Genomic DNA, 14,995 nt, shown 5'->3' with positions numbered 1-14,995 from the left:
CTCATTGACATTGAGTGAGAAGTTGTTGTTATGTTACCACATATCCAAGTTTTCAATCTCCCTCCTGTATGCTGATTCATCACCCCTTTGATGCAGCCCACAACAGTGGTGTCATCAGCAAACTTAGATATGGTGTTGGAGCTGTACTTAGCCACACAGTCATATGTGTAAAGTGAGTAGAGCAGGGGCTAAGCACACATCCCTGTGGTGAGACTGTGCTGGTTGAGATTGTAGAGGAGATGTTTTTGCCAATCTAAACTGACTGGGGTCTACAAGTGAGGAAATCCAGGATCCAACTGCTCAAGGGGATATTGAGGCCCAGGTCTTGGAGTTTACTGATCAGTTTTGAGGGGGTGATGGTATTAAGTGCTGAGCTGTAATTGATAGAGAACATCCTGATGTATGCATCTTTGTTGTCTAGATGGTTGTCCAGGGTTGTGTGAAGAGCCAATGAGATAACAACCTGTTGCTTTAGTTGGCAAATTGGAGTGGATCCAAGTCACCACTCAGACAGGAGCTGATATGCTTCAACACCAGCCTCTCAAAACAGTTCATCACAGTGGATGTAAGTGCCACTGGGTCATAGTCATTGAGATAGGTTGCCATGCTCTTCTTGGGCACTGGTACGATTGAAACCTGCTTGAAGTAGGTGTGTAACACACACTACTAGAGCGAGAGGTTGAAGGTACCCATGAATACACCTGCCAGTTGGTCGGCACAGGTCTTCAGTACTTGGCCAGGTACTCTGTCCAGACCAGATGCTTCCCTTGGATTCACTCTCTTGAAGGTAGCCCACACGTCATACATATAAACATTACCATTGTCAGTTCTACATCTTAGTTATGGGAATCTGCAGACCTCAGACACAGTAACTCTTAAAATCACCACAGGTCTGACACCTCATGGAATAATCACATGGAACAGGACATAAAGACTGCAAGGCTCAATGCTACAGTGAAAAAACAAGCAACTAAAAGCCCCAAACCAAATTAATTTTTTGTAGCTTTAAGAACGTAGCTGCGTTCAGTGAGTGCACTGGAAATTCACTAGGTTGTTGCCTGTATTGCAGTGATGGGGAGAGATCGGATGATTCTGATGACATCACCGTTGTCGGCAAAAGTTCAGATGGCAACAAGGAGGTGTATGGGAGCGAGACAAAATGGCTGCTTGAGTTGCAACATCAGCAACACAAGGAACTGATTGTGAACTTCAGGAAGGGAAAATTGGGAAAAGACACCTTCCTCATTGAGACAGCAGTGGAAAGGGTGAGCAGCTTTAAGTTTCAGGGTGTCAGCATCACCAAGGATCTGTCCTGGGCCCAACAACATTGACGCAATCACGATGAAGGCACGCCAAAGGTCATCCTTCACCAGAGTTTGAGGAGTAACATTTCTACAGATATACGGTGGAGGACATTCTGATTGGTTGCATCACTGTCTGATATGAATGCTCAATATGCAGGCTGAAAGAGCAGATTCACACAGCTCCAGCAAGGGCAGAATCCTCCCTATTATCAAGGGCATCCTCAAGAAGGCCGGCACCCATCATTAAGGACCCTCAACATCTGGGACATGCCCTCTTTTCATTACTACTATCAAGGAGGGGTGCAGGACTACACTCAACCTTTCAGGAACAGCCACTTCCCCTTTGCTATTAGATCTCTGAGCAGTCTATGAACCCATGAACACCATCTCACTATTCCTCTTTTATACTTATTTATTTTTTAGTAACATAGTAATTTTTAAAGCCTTGTACTATAATGCTTCCATAAAACAACAAATTTCACAACATATTTAGCAACATATTTGGCAACATATTTCCCACTAGCGCCTTTACTTCCTGAGAAAGCTGAAGAAATTTGACCTGTCCCCTAGAACCCTCACTAATTTTTATAGATACACCGTAGAAAGCATTCTTCTAGGATGCATCACAACCTGGTATGGAAGTTGTCCTGTCCAGGACCGGAAGAAGCTGCAGAAGATCGTGAACACAGCCCAGCACATCACACAAACCAATCTTCCATCCTTGGACTCACTTTACACCACACGCTGTTGGAGCAGAGCTGCCAGGATAATCAAGGACAAGACCCATCCAGCCAAAACACTTTTTGTCCCTCTTCTCTCTGGGAGAAGGCTCAGGAGCATGAAGATTCATACGGCCAGATTTGGGAACAGCTTCTTCCCAACTGTGATAAGACTGCTGAACAGATCCTGACCCGGATCTGGTCCGTACCTTCCAAATATCTGGACCTGACTTGCACTACCTTACTTTCCCTTTTCTGTTTTCTAATTATGATTTATAATTCAAATTTTTATTATATTTACTTTGATTTGTACTTCAGGGAGCGTGAAGCACAGAAACAAATGTCACTGTGATGATTGTAAGCTGTAGTATCAATTGTTTGGTGACAATAAAGTATTTGTATTGATAATAAACCTGGTTCTGAGTTTGATTCAGCAGGGTAGTGTCACCAGTAGTTTACATAACTGCCTCATAATTTCCCAACTCTGAGACTCGGTTGCCAGGCTGGTGTGCCAAATGCCTCCATCACCACCCTATCTGCCTGTGGATGAACTATGAACCTGCACTCTGAGGTCACTCTGTTCCATAGGGCACTGCCATTCATGGTATAAGTTCTAACCAAAATGCAGTATGTCACATTTATCTAGATTGAAAGCCATTTGCCAATCCTGAGCCCACATACTTGGCTGGTCAAGATCCCCCTGGAATTTTTCATAGCATTCCTCAGTATCTACAACAGCAGCTATTTTAGAAAATCCGCTTACTTACCTAACGTGCTTTGTGCATTCTCATTGATATAAATTACAAACAATGTAGATCCCAGCACCGACCCCTATGGCACACCACTAGACACGGGCCTCTAGTTTGAGAAAGTACCCTTGACCATCAGCCTCTGTTTCCTATCCACTATCCACCACTGGATCCTGTGTGATCTAACCTTCCAGACTAGCCTGCCAGGAAGGACCTTGTCAAAATCTGTATAGACAGTATCCACTTCTCATGGATAAAGCAATTCTGATTGTCCTGTGTCAGACCTTGTCTCTCCAAATGTTTCCCTCAGAATCCCCTCCAGCAATTTAGCCACAGGTCTGTAGTCTCCTGGCTTGTTTTTGCCCCCCTTTTAAACAACGGTGCCACATAATTCACTCTCTAGTCCTCTGCAACCTCACCTTTGGCAAACGTCTCTGTAAGGGCCTCCACAATTTCTTCTTCAGCTTCCCACAAGGCCTGAGAGGGCATCAGTTCTGGCTCTGGGGATTTGTTCTCTTTAAGGCCTCCAGTACCTTCTCCCTGCTAAGTTGCATATGGTCCAAGACAACACCGTCTTCTCCATGGTAAAACTGAATAGGAATATTCATCAAAAATCTCACCCGTTTCCTGTGGTTCAACATACAGCCAGCCAAGCTGATCTTGAAAAGTATTCTCTCCCTAGCCACCCTTCTACTCAAAATAAATCTTTGGAATCTCTTGGGATTTTGCTTCACCTTGTGTGCTAGATTCTTCTCATATCCTTCTTTTAACCTTGTAACTTCTCTCTTAAGTGAACTCCTACACTTCTTGCAGTCATCAAGAGATTTACTAGTTCCCAATTGCTTATGCACAGTATATACTCCTTTTTCTTAACCAGACCCTCATATCTCTGGCCAACCAGTGTTCACCAAATCTTGCAGCCCTGCCCTTCACCCCAACAGGAACATGCAGACCCTAAGCTCTTGATACTGAGCCCAGAGATGGCGCTGGTGAGACACGGCAACATTTTGCAGGCAGCAAAAAAATTACGAACTATTCTATTTAATGTACTTTTCCTGGACTATGATCACTGAAATCCATTGTCAGTAATTTCCTTTTGGGGGTTGTGCTTTTGAACTGCATGTATGACCTAGCTTTTGCAGCATCCTGAAGGATTCGGCAAATTGGACTCTGAAGAATGTAGGTACCGCCATGGCAGGCTCTGCTGGAGCGGACCAGCAGCTAGATTGAAGCAGCAGGGACTTGGCCTGAGAGCGGAAATGAACCAATGTTTAGCCGATTTAAGCCCCGAGCTAGATTAAAGAGATCATAGGGTCGAGGCCGAGAACAAAGGATAAACCAGTATTCAGCTGACTTCACCATGAGCTTCACACATCTCAGTGCTGAACAGACTCTGTAGCTGGGGCCTGCAGACATCAACACTCCCTCAGTGATGAACTGGCTCCCTAGCTGGGGCCTGCAGTCACCAACACTCCCTCAGTGATGAACTGGCTCCCTAGCTGTGGCCTGCAGCCATCAACACTCCCTCAGTGATGAACTGGCTCCCTAGCTGGGGCCTGCAGCCACCAACACTCCCTCAGTGATGAACTGGCTCCCTAGCTGGGGCCTGCAGCCATCAACACTCCCTCAGTGATGAACTGGCTCCCTAGCTGGGGCCTGCATCATCAACACTCCCCCAGTGATGAATTGGCTCCCTAGCTGTGGCCTGCAGCCTTCAACACTCCCTCAGTGATGAATTGGCTCCCTAGCTGTGGCCTGCAGCCATCAACACTCCCTCAGTGATGAACTCGCTCCCTAGCTGGGGCCTGCAGTCACTGGCACTTGCCTCAGTGTTGAACTGGCTCCCTGGCTGGGACCTACAGTCACCAACACTCCCTCAGTGTTGAACTGGCTCCCTACCTGGGGCCTGCAGTCACTGGCACTTGCCTCAGTTTTGAACTGGCTCCCTGGCTGGGACCTACAGCCATCGGGCTCCTGGACCCTGCTCCATGGTTGGGGTCAAGAATGGATATTGTCTATGTGATACGTAAGCTAGGGCAGTATGATATGGAGAGCAAGCTGTTGCCCATGTAGCAGACTCCCCCTCACCACACAGTAGATGAATCCAAAGGAATGTCAGTTTAGCACCAGGGACATCTCAGGAGTTGAACTCAATGTAAGGACTCCAGCTCCAGTTATTTCTAGGAGTTTACTCCCAAAGCCTTTTCCATGAGTGGGCATAGTGCAAGACAGCAGAGGTTTGTGATCAGAGCTTTCCTTCTCCTGGATTAGCTGCCAACCACTGTTGACGAGCCCCATCTGCCCAAAGCAAACAGTTTTAAGGTGCCAGTAACCTGCCCTTGCCCTTCTCCTGTCAGTAGAAACAGTTCTGCCGGGCTAAATCACACGTGAAGGCCGAGAACTGGACTTGGTTGTCAGAGGCTATTTGAGATGCACACCATTGGGAGCTCATCTCCACTACTCCCAGTTATTATACCTTAACAAACCATATTATATATATATATATATATATTCCCATTAATTAGGACACATTAAGACCAATTAAGCAGCAGAACCACTTCGACAAAGTTTTGGGGAAATAGCTACAAAGATATAAAAGAGACAAAATGAGTAACAAATTGTGTATTAAAATGAAAGAGAACGAATTAGAACACCACCAATACTACTACAGTACTATCAAACTGTGTATTAGTTCCTAATAGTTATCGATGGAGGAATTCATTTGCATTGCTTTCTTTTGAAAAATGAACAAAATCTGTGCAGACACCTATTGCAGATAATGGACTGCTTTCATACAATGTGGTTGATAATTGCATCCTCCAAATCACCATTTTCATTTTGATGTTCAAGATGATTTTCAATACCTTCAACTTCTCCGTGATTTCTAACTTGTTGAAGTAGTAAAATGATTTCATTTTCATTCCTGGTCATTTCTGGCAACTCTAAGCCTGAATGCTTGAAACCACAGTGAGAAAAACAGTTCTGAATTGCCTTACTGCTTATTTATCATCAACTATAAATCAGAAAAATCTCTGCTTTTTGAAAACAAACTCTCATATTTGACACAACCTAAAAACTGTTCACTTGAGTTCACGACCACCTAAGTGTACACAACTGACATTAGTTAGAAATGTTCAGCAACAGTCTCCTGTTCCAATTAAGCAGCAGTGTCCCAAGTAAACAAAGGGAATCCTAGATATTTTCATGATTAGTTTCTGTTCTTTAAGAGTTGTCCCAAATAAGTGGCTGCCCTGACTGTCCAATTAACCTGAATCCCACAGTAAGGCACTGGTATTAAATGTAGGTCATGATAAAGTCTGAATGGCAAAGATTATATCAGAGTAATTGGCGGTTTAAAAAAAATTAAATATTGCAATATACTGTTGCTGCCAAACAACATATTTCATGACATATGCCAGTGATATTAAACCTGATTCCGATCTTATACTGATTTCCATTAAATGTGTCTTCAAACACCAATTTATTGTGAACCTTCAAACAACAATCTGAACACTTCACACAACAATGGATACATATAGAGAGATTGTGTCTTTAGTACATTGCCGCAACTCAGGAAATGGTGACTGAGCGATCTTACTCACAGGAAGGTACGGGCTGTGTTTCCTCCTGAGGAATGGGACTGTGAGATGATAATGAAGTTGCCTGCTCTGCATCTGCAAGGGAACAAGAGTTGCTAGCCAATAAACATGATATGCAATAGGTTGACCACAACATAAAGCATTGGCATTATTTTCTGAACACTTTCTCCTTTCAGGCAAGTTGAGTGAATGGGCAATTGTTCCTTCAGAGTTCTACGTTCAACTGGCATGCAGATGTAGGGAAATCAGCTGTGTCTCACTAAGGGCATTCCTATATCCATAGGTTTAAGTTGAGGGATGATCTACTAGAAATAAAACAGAAAGTGTTAGAAATGCTTAGCAGGCTGGGAGGCGACTGTGGAGAGATAACAGAGGTTCTATGATCTTTCATCAGAACTGTTCTAATGAATGTTTATCGGTTCATCAACTCGAAACACTAACTTTATTTCTCTTTCTGCAGGTGCTGTCCGGCTTACTGATATGATGAAGGTTCACTTTCCAGGGCCTGAGGGGCATATTGCAAAGCTCAGCTTTCTAGTACAGCAGCTTGACCTTTCCAAGGGGCTGTGTTCTTTGTGACAAGGTTAACAAATAAGCAAACAAGAACTAGTTCTTAGTGTAAATTACAAGGAATCAGTTTGAAGTTAAAAGCACAGCTTTGTAAACAGCGGTACAGGGCACAGGCTGCTGGTTCACAGCAGGGTGGCGAGGGGGTGATGGAGTGGAGCTAGCTGCTAGGGGATGTGCTTTGCAAAGTGAAATGTCCATCAAACTTCTGTCTGCACTAACCAAATGCAAGACAATGGGGCAATGTCACTTGGCTCATCAAACATGGTCACAGGTATGATAATCAATGGTTGGGATATTTGTGTACCTTAAGAGTCAGCCATTATAGCATTAATTTTAGGGGTTTGGGATCTCTGTCCCCAGAAGGTTTAGACCATCAGTTTCAATTACTTTGTCACAGCAAAGGTATCTGAAAAGCATGATATGCAAATAATGCCAACTAGTTACAAAACAGTATAAATGTTAGAAAAAACTGAAGATTGTTGGGAATGACAAGATGGATAACAAAGAACAACATTCATTCCTCAACCTTCAGTTTCTGTGTCAGTCGACCATTCATTCGTAATTTGTTAGCATGTTCTTTTAGTTTGTAAGATTTGTACCTGTGTTTGGAAATCTTTTGTATTTCAGATATATCACTTCCTCAGGTATAGTCTCATTTTGGCATCCATAAGACATTATTAGTTATTGCATTACAGGAAAGTTGTTGAGGCTCTGGAGAAAGAATACTGCCTGGATTAGAAAATATTACCTTGGAAAGTTTGGACAAACTTGAGTTGTTTCTCTGGGGGTATCAGAGGCTGAGGATAGACCTGATAGAATTATACAAGATTATTAGAGGCATAGGTAGAGTAGATAAACTCTTTATCCATAAGACCATTAGAGATAGGAGCAGAATTAGGCCATTCAGCCTATCAAGGGCACTCCGCCATTTCACCATGGTGGATCCAATTTCCCTCTGAACTCCATTCTCTTGCCATCTCCCTGTTACGTTTCACACCCTGACCAATCAAAAACCTGTGAAACTCTGCCTTAAGTACACCCAATGAACTGGCCTCCACAGCCAGCTGCAGCAATGAATTTCCACAGATTCTCTACTCTTTTGTCCTGTGGGGTTGTGCATTATTCTGATTGTTGAAAGTTGTTTCCATTGTGATTGGTTAGTTTAGAAACTGCAGGGGCTTTTCCCATTGGATAACTGCCTGGTGTCCAGGTTCAAACATCCTGGGTTTATAAAACAGCACGTGGAAGGGGCTTGCTCTCTTCTTCCTTTGTTTAAGGCGAGGATGAACATGACGATTGGGAAGGTATGCTCTGCATGCACTTTTAACTAAGTGTGTTTGTTGAATAATCATCTTTGTATTGTCTGTAACTTGGGGAACATGAATGTTTGGTCAAATTTTTACAGTTTGTAAATGAATGATTAATATACCTATTCAAAGTCAGTGCATTTCCTGTCTCACTTGCTGGACCTGATTCATTTGGCGCTGCGAGCAGGGTCTGTCTTTTTGAGCAGAAATGTATTTCTTTAAGAGGTTATTTAAAAGAGAGGACTCTCCAATTGAGAGATGCAGAGTCCCAGGGTGGACAGATAATAATGCAGGCTTTGGAAGTCTCGCTAACTTACTGATGGGTTACAGGGTGCCAGTAGATTGGTCAGACCGGTTAGATTTTGCTGGGGTTCAAATGAGACTCCACATTCTTTTTTACTTGGGTTTTCCCAGGAGAACGGATAGCCAGCTGATGCTTTCTGGCTTTTTGCAGCAATTGTAAGACATCAGAGTAAAACGATAGTGAGCCTTAAGAATGAACTGGAAGATCTCAGTCAGCGCTGTATTATTTAGAGTGAATCACTATTGATGGCTCAGAGTAGGGCTACGAAGTTAGAAGATATGAATGTACAGATAGCCTGTCGGTAATGAAAGTACGGAATTTAGAGGGGGCTCTAAGGGCCATTTGGGACCCTGATCCCATTAAGGTGCAAGTCACGTTGAGGTGGAGGTGATGATCCTTCTGGGGGGGTTGGGAGACGAGAATATCTGGCTGGTTGATGCAAATGAAGGGGAGTGGGAGTAGAGAGACCCCCTCCGTTTCATTCTCGAAATGATCACCCTCTCTCTTGTGTGTTTGAAACAGTATGGGCCAGGCCAGTAATTATGCATTCCCACACCCCTTATGGGGGCATTGATCTGCAGCTCCTTCCTCTCAGGGGAGGGGGATGGGGAGGAGTGTGCGGGCGATGCTATAATGGACACTTTGAAGAAGGCAGTGCTCAGAGAATTCTCCAGGAAGGAATTAGCGAGTTTAGGAGATAGGTAGAGTTGAAGGCTGGGGAGTCTTTGGCTGCAAAGTTACTGAGGTTATGGGTGTGGGGATACCGGTGTGAGCCCATCTAATAGAGAGATGGGTGCCTTAGGGAGACTATCGTCCCAACATGTCATTAATAAGAAGTCAGACATTTGATACATCCTTTAAATTTGAAGAAATCTGGTGACCTTCTATTCAATATTTTCATATGATTTGATTTATTGATTTTTTTTGAAGTTTTGGATTTGATCAGAAGGTCTTTCTTCTCTTGGTTTTATTGTCTGGATGGACTGCCCAGTCCTTTATTACCCTTTTGTTTTTGTTTGTAGAGAATAGTGGGGGGTTTTCATATAAAAATTTCAAGAAGTCTTTTTTTTCTTTTTATGAATTGATAAGAGGAGAATTAATTATCTTTTTCCTTATACATTCTATATCAGACTCATACTTTGCATGATTTTGATAATGTTTATTTCACCTTCTGTATGTATTGTTATCTCCTCTTGCTCGTATATATGCTCTTTTTAAATCAATAAAAAGATTGAATAAAAAATGTCTGGAGAACATTACTTGCTTCCCTTGAACATATTTCAGCCATTCAGCAACTCCCCTTATTGAATGCTAGCCTGATCATGGGACAATTTACAATGACCCATTAACCTACCAACTAGTATGTATTTGGACTGTGGGAGGAAACTGGAGCATATGGAGGAAACCCACGTGGTCACAGGGAGAACGTACAAACTCCTTAGAGGCAGTGGAGGGAATTGAACCCAGGTCGACTGCACGGTAAAGTGTTGTGCTAACCATTATGCTGCTGTGACACTAATGCATTACTGTGGGTTCGGGTAATGGCAACAGTTAAACTTGAGGATCCCACTCTTGCTGACTAGAATTTAAAACCCCAAGTGGAATAGAGCACAGAAGAGGAGGGCACTAAAGTTCAATGCCAGTGGGCTCTTATCGCAGAAATATACTGCGATAGTGCTGTCCCACTGGAGAACGTTGAATTATCTTCTGGAATGGTGGGACACCTGCTTATGGGGGCAGTTTTCTCTAATAAAAGGGGTAATGCTGTCTTTAATAGCATCAGTTGTTGGGTGTTCTGTAAGTACAGCAATTCAATTATTACAAGGTCTAGTGTATGGAGAAGAAGGTGATGTTTTAAGAGACTCTGTCTATGTGTGTGAGATTCTGTTATACATTCCTGTCAATGGTATTTCAATTTGCACACTGGACCCACAGTTCAGATTGCTGCATTTGTGTGAAGTCTCCTTACTACATCACAGAAGAGATGCCACTGATATCAATCTCCTTAACGGCAGAATAAAGTGTTGGGAGAAATTCTCATGTTTTAGCTTTCTGTTTTGGGGGAGCTGGGAGGGGGTAGTCTGTGCCAGCCACCCTCAATCCATAGTTTGCTAATAGTCAAGAGACTTGAGCCTTAAAAGTCCTGGTGGAGTGAGTGTTTTAAGCGCTGGTATTTCCCTACGTACTATGTGCATAATTGGAAGGTCCTGACTCTTAAAGTGATTTCCTGGCTGACAGAGTGTGGGTGTAGGTGTATTGAGGCACAAGGTGCAAGCTGGGTGGCAAGTGTGAGCAGGACCAGTGTCCTGGGATGGTTGTGTCCATGCCCAATGGTGTTGAGAGGCTGGGCACTAGTTGGAAGCTGAAAGGCACGTACTGGGTATGCAGATCCTAGGCATAGCTGTTGCTCCACAGGGGGGTGCAGTTGATATGTGGTGCTGTATGTATGCCACCCCAGTGCCCTGAATGAGCACCTTGTCCATGCTGGTTATTACAAGGGCAATTACAAAGGAAGCATGTTTTGATTGATAAGCCTTTCTCAGCATGGTACGGCCAGACTGACCGGGGAATGGTTTCGATGGCCTTGGATTACCTGCTCACAAAGGAAGGTGACACTTGTACTGTTATTGGTGAAGAATGCTGCACTACGTTCCTGATGAGTTGGACAACATCTCTCACATGGTTGATCACATCTAAAGAGTCAGTGTATACCAATACAAGCTCATTAACTATTACACTCCGGGTTGGGGCTGGTGGACTGCTGTAGTGTACTGGGAGGTGACTTGGGTTTACAGTACTAGATATTGTACTCTTGTGTTTTTTGTATAACTTATTTGGGAATTTGTGAGAGTCATACAAATTTGAGAGTTGGATCATCATGTTTGCAACTTTAGAGGAGTGAGGTGTCCTGAGGGGGACATGCCTTATTCTGATTATTGAAGGCTGTTTCCATTGTGATTGGTTAGTTTAGAAACTGCAGGGGCTTTTCCCATTGGATAACTGCCTGGTGTCCAGGTTCAAACATCCTGGGTTTATAAAACAGCACGTGGAAGGGGCTTGCTCTCTTCTTCCTTTGTTTAAGGCGAGGATGAACATGACGATTGGGAAGGTATGCTCTGCATGCACTTTTAATTAAGTGTGTTTGTTGAATAATCACTTTTGTATTGTCTGTAACTTGGGGAATATGAATGTTTGGTCAAATTTTTACAGTTTGTAAATGAATGATTAATATACCTATTCGAAGTCAGTGCATTTCCTGTCTCACTTGCCGGACCTGAGAACCTGGTTCAATATTACACTTCTGGTTGAAGAAATTTCTGTTCATCTCTGTTTGAAATTAATGTTCCTCTATTTGGAGGCTGTGCCCTTTAGTTCTGGACTCACCCCCTATAGGAAACATCCTCTTCACATCCACTCTATTTAGGCCTTTCTACATTTGCTAGATTTCAATGAGATCCCCTCTCATTCATCTAAATTCCCGCAAGTACTGGCCCAAAGCCATCAAACACTCCTCATACAATAAACCTTTCATTCCCAGATTCGTTCTTGTGAACCTCCTCTGAACCCTCTCCAATGTCAGCATGTCCTTTCTTAGAAAAGGGACTCAAAACTGCTCATAATGCTCCAAGTGAGGCCTCAGCATTACATTCTTGCTTTTATATTCTAGTTCTCTCATAAAGAATGCTAACATTGTAATTGCCTTCCTCACCACTGACTCAATTTGCAGGTTTACCTTTAGGGAATCCTGCACGAGGACTCCCAAGTCCCTTTGCAGCTCAAATTTTTGAATTTTCAACTTAATTACAAAATAGTCTGGGCTTTTATTCCTTCCACCAAAGTGCATGAGCATATGCTTCAACACCATATTTCATCTGCCACTTCTTTGCCCATTCTCCTAATCTGTCCATGTTCTTTTGCAGTTTCCCTGCTTCCTCAACACTACCTGCCCCTCCACCTATCTTTCTATTATTTGCAAACTTGGCCACAAAGCCAAGCCAATTCTTCCATCCAAATCATCGACATATAATATAAAAAGAAGTGATTCCAACAGAGGCCCCTGTGGAACACCACTAGTCACCGGCAGCCAGTCAGAAAAGGCTCCCTTCATTCCCATTCTTTGCCTCCTACCAATCAGCCAATGATCTACTCATGCTAGTGTCTTTCCTGTAATGCCATAGGCTCTAATCTTGTTAAGCAGCCTCATGTGTGACACCTTGTCAAAGACCTGCTGAAAACCCAAATACACAACATCAATTGATTCTCCTTTTCCTAGCCTGCTTGTTATTTCCTCAATTAATTCCAACAGATTTGTCAGGCAAAATTTTCCCTTAAATAAACCATGTTGACTTTGGCCTACTTTATCATGTCCCTCCAAGTACCCTGAAACCTCATCCTTAATAATTTATTCCAACATCTTCCCAACCACTGAGGTCAGACTAAATGGACTTTACTTTCTTTTCTTCTCTCTCTCTCTCCTTAAATAATAGTTTTGCAATATTATAGTCCTCTGGAACCATGCCAGACTATTGATTCTTGAAAGATCGTTACTAATACTTGCACAATCTCTTCAGCTACTTTCTTCAGAACCCTGGGGTGTAAGTATTCCATCTGGTCCAGGTCACTCATCTACCTTCAGACTTCTCAGCTTCTCAGGCACCTAGTAATGGCAATTGCACTCATTTCTGCCCCTGACACTCTTGAACTTGTGGCATACTGCTAGCGTCTTCAACTGTTGAGGACTGATGCAAAATACTTACTTTGTTCATCTGCCACTTCATCGTACCCCCGGTACTCCCTCTCGAGTGTCATTTTCCAGCGGTCAAAAATCAGAAACTCCAGTCATTGCTGTTCTGCTGTTATCCCTGCTAGTGTCCTTTTCAAATCAATGTTGGTCAGCTTTTCTCTCTTGCATTTATGATTCTCTTTAATCCACTGTAATACAGATACATCTGACTCATCTTCTCTCTCTCAAATTGCAGGGTAAATTCTATAGTATTAAGGATTCCATTACCTTAAGTTCTCCAATTAAATCTGGTTCATTACACAACACCCAATCCAGAATGCTCTCTCTCCTAGTGGGCTCAACCACAAGCTGCTCTAAAAAGCCATCTCATTGGCATTCAACAAGTTCCTTCTCTTGGAATCCAGAACCAACCTGATTTTGCCGATCTACCTGCATATTGAAATACCCCATGTTTATAGTAACATTGCCCTTATGACATGAGTTTTACATCTCTTGTTGGAATTTGTAGCCACCACTCTGGTTACTGATCAGATGCCTGTATCTAATTCCCATCAGGGTCTTTTTACTTTTACAGTTCCTTAACTCAACCCACAATGATTCTATATCTTCCAATCCTACAGGTATGACACCTCTTTCTAAGGATTTGATTTCATTTTTTAACCAGCAGAGTACATCCCCTCTGCCTACCTTCCTGTCCTTTCAATACAATGGGTATCTGATGCACCATCAATAACTCACTCTGAGACGTAAGGCGAGATATCGGCTTTTATTGACTAGAAGAAGGAACAAGCAGTGAGTGACCACCATACTACATCCTGGAGACTGAGAGGCCGGGCTCAGGCCTTGATCGCCTTTATACAGGGGTCTGTGGGAGGAGCCACAGGAGCAGTCAGCAGGGGGCGTGTCCAGACAGGTATATGTAGTTCACCACAGTATCCTTGGATGATAAGCTCTCAGCCATAATCTTCCTTCAGAAACAACTCAATGATGCCTACAACATCATACCTACCAATCTTTAACTGTACTACATGATCATCTACCTTATTCTGTATATTGTGTGCACTGAAATATAACACTTTTGGTCCTATATTTATCACCCTTTTAGATTTTGTCCCTATGTTACATTGCAACATATCCAGGGCCTGCAATTTTGCCCTCTCATCTCCCTGTCCTTCCTCACAGTCTCACTGCACACTGCATCGACTTGTAGACCAGCTGCCTTATCCTCAGCCCTATGACTCTAGTTCCCAGCCCCCTCTGACAATTTAGTTTAAACCCGAGCAAACCTGCCAGCAAGGATAATAGTCAAAGCTTTGGGCCGACTCTGTCTGCTCCAGGGATTCGGGTCTATGGACTCAATTTAGTTCTCAAACGCTGTTGCTGCTTCTGTTGTTTACATGATTTGTGTTTTTCTCTTTCTCTGCACTTTGGGTGTTGGTCTTCCTTTTTTTAAAATTGGGTCTTTCAGATTTCATGCTTTGTGGCTGCCTGTAAGCAGACAAAGCTCAAATTTTTACAATTTTTACATACTTTGATAACAAATGTACTTTGAATCTTGTACAGGTTATACATTCCCCAGAAAATATCCCAATAATGCAGCTATCTGAAACCCTGGCCCCTGCACCAGTTGCTCAGCCACACATTCATCTACCAAGTCATCATATTCTTACCATCACTGGCATGCAGCACGGGCAGCAAT

The 14,995-nt window shown here is 43.1% G+C and overlaps 1 protein-coding gene across 1 annotated transcript in view; it reads right to left on the bottom strand.

Moving 5' to 3' along the window:
* LOC132393041 (uncharacterized) overlaps positions 1-14,995 on the bottom strand; it is a 63,939-nt gene that overhangs the window by 12,333 nt on the left and 36,611 nt on the right. The window contains exon 7 of the mRNA XM_059967771.1: positions 6,375-6,446. Within this exon, the coding sequence (XP_059823754.1) occupies positions 6,375-6,446 (72 nt within the window). The remainder of the gene's footprint in view (positions 1-6,374; positions 6,447-14,995) is intronic.

This window comes from Hypanus sabinus, chromosome 4 (assembly GCF_030144855.1).
Source record: "Hypanus sabinus isolate sHypSab1 chromosome 4, sHypSab1.hap1, whole genome shotgun sequence".
NCBI classification, from domain to species: Eukaryota; Metazoa; Chordata; class Chondrichthyes; order Myliobatiformes; family Dasyatidae; genus Hypanus; species Hypanus sabinus.
This window is presented reverse-complemented; position numbering and strand designations above follow the sequence as displayed.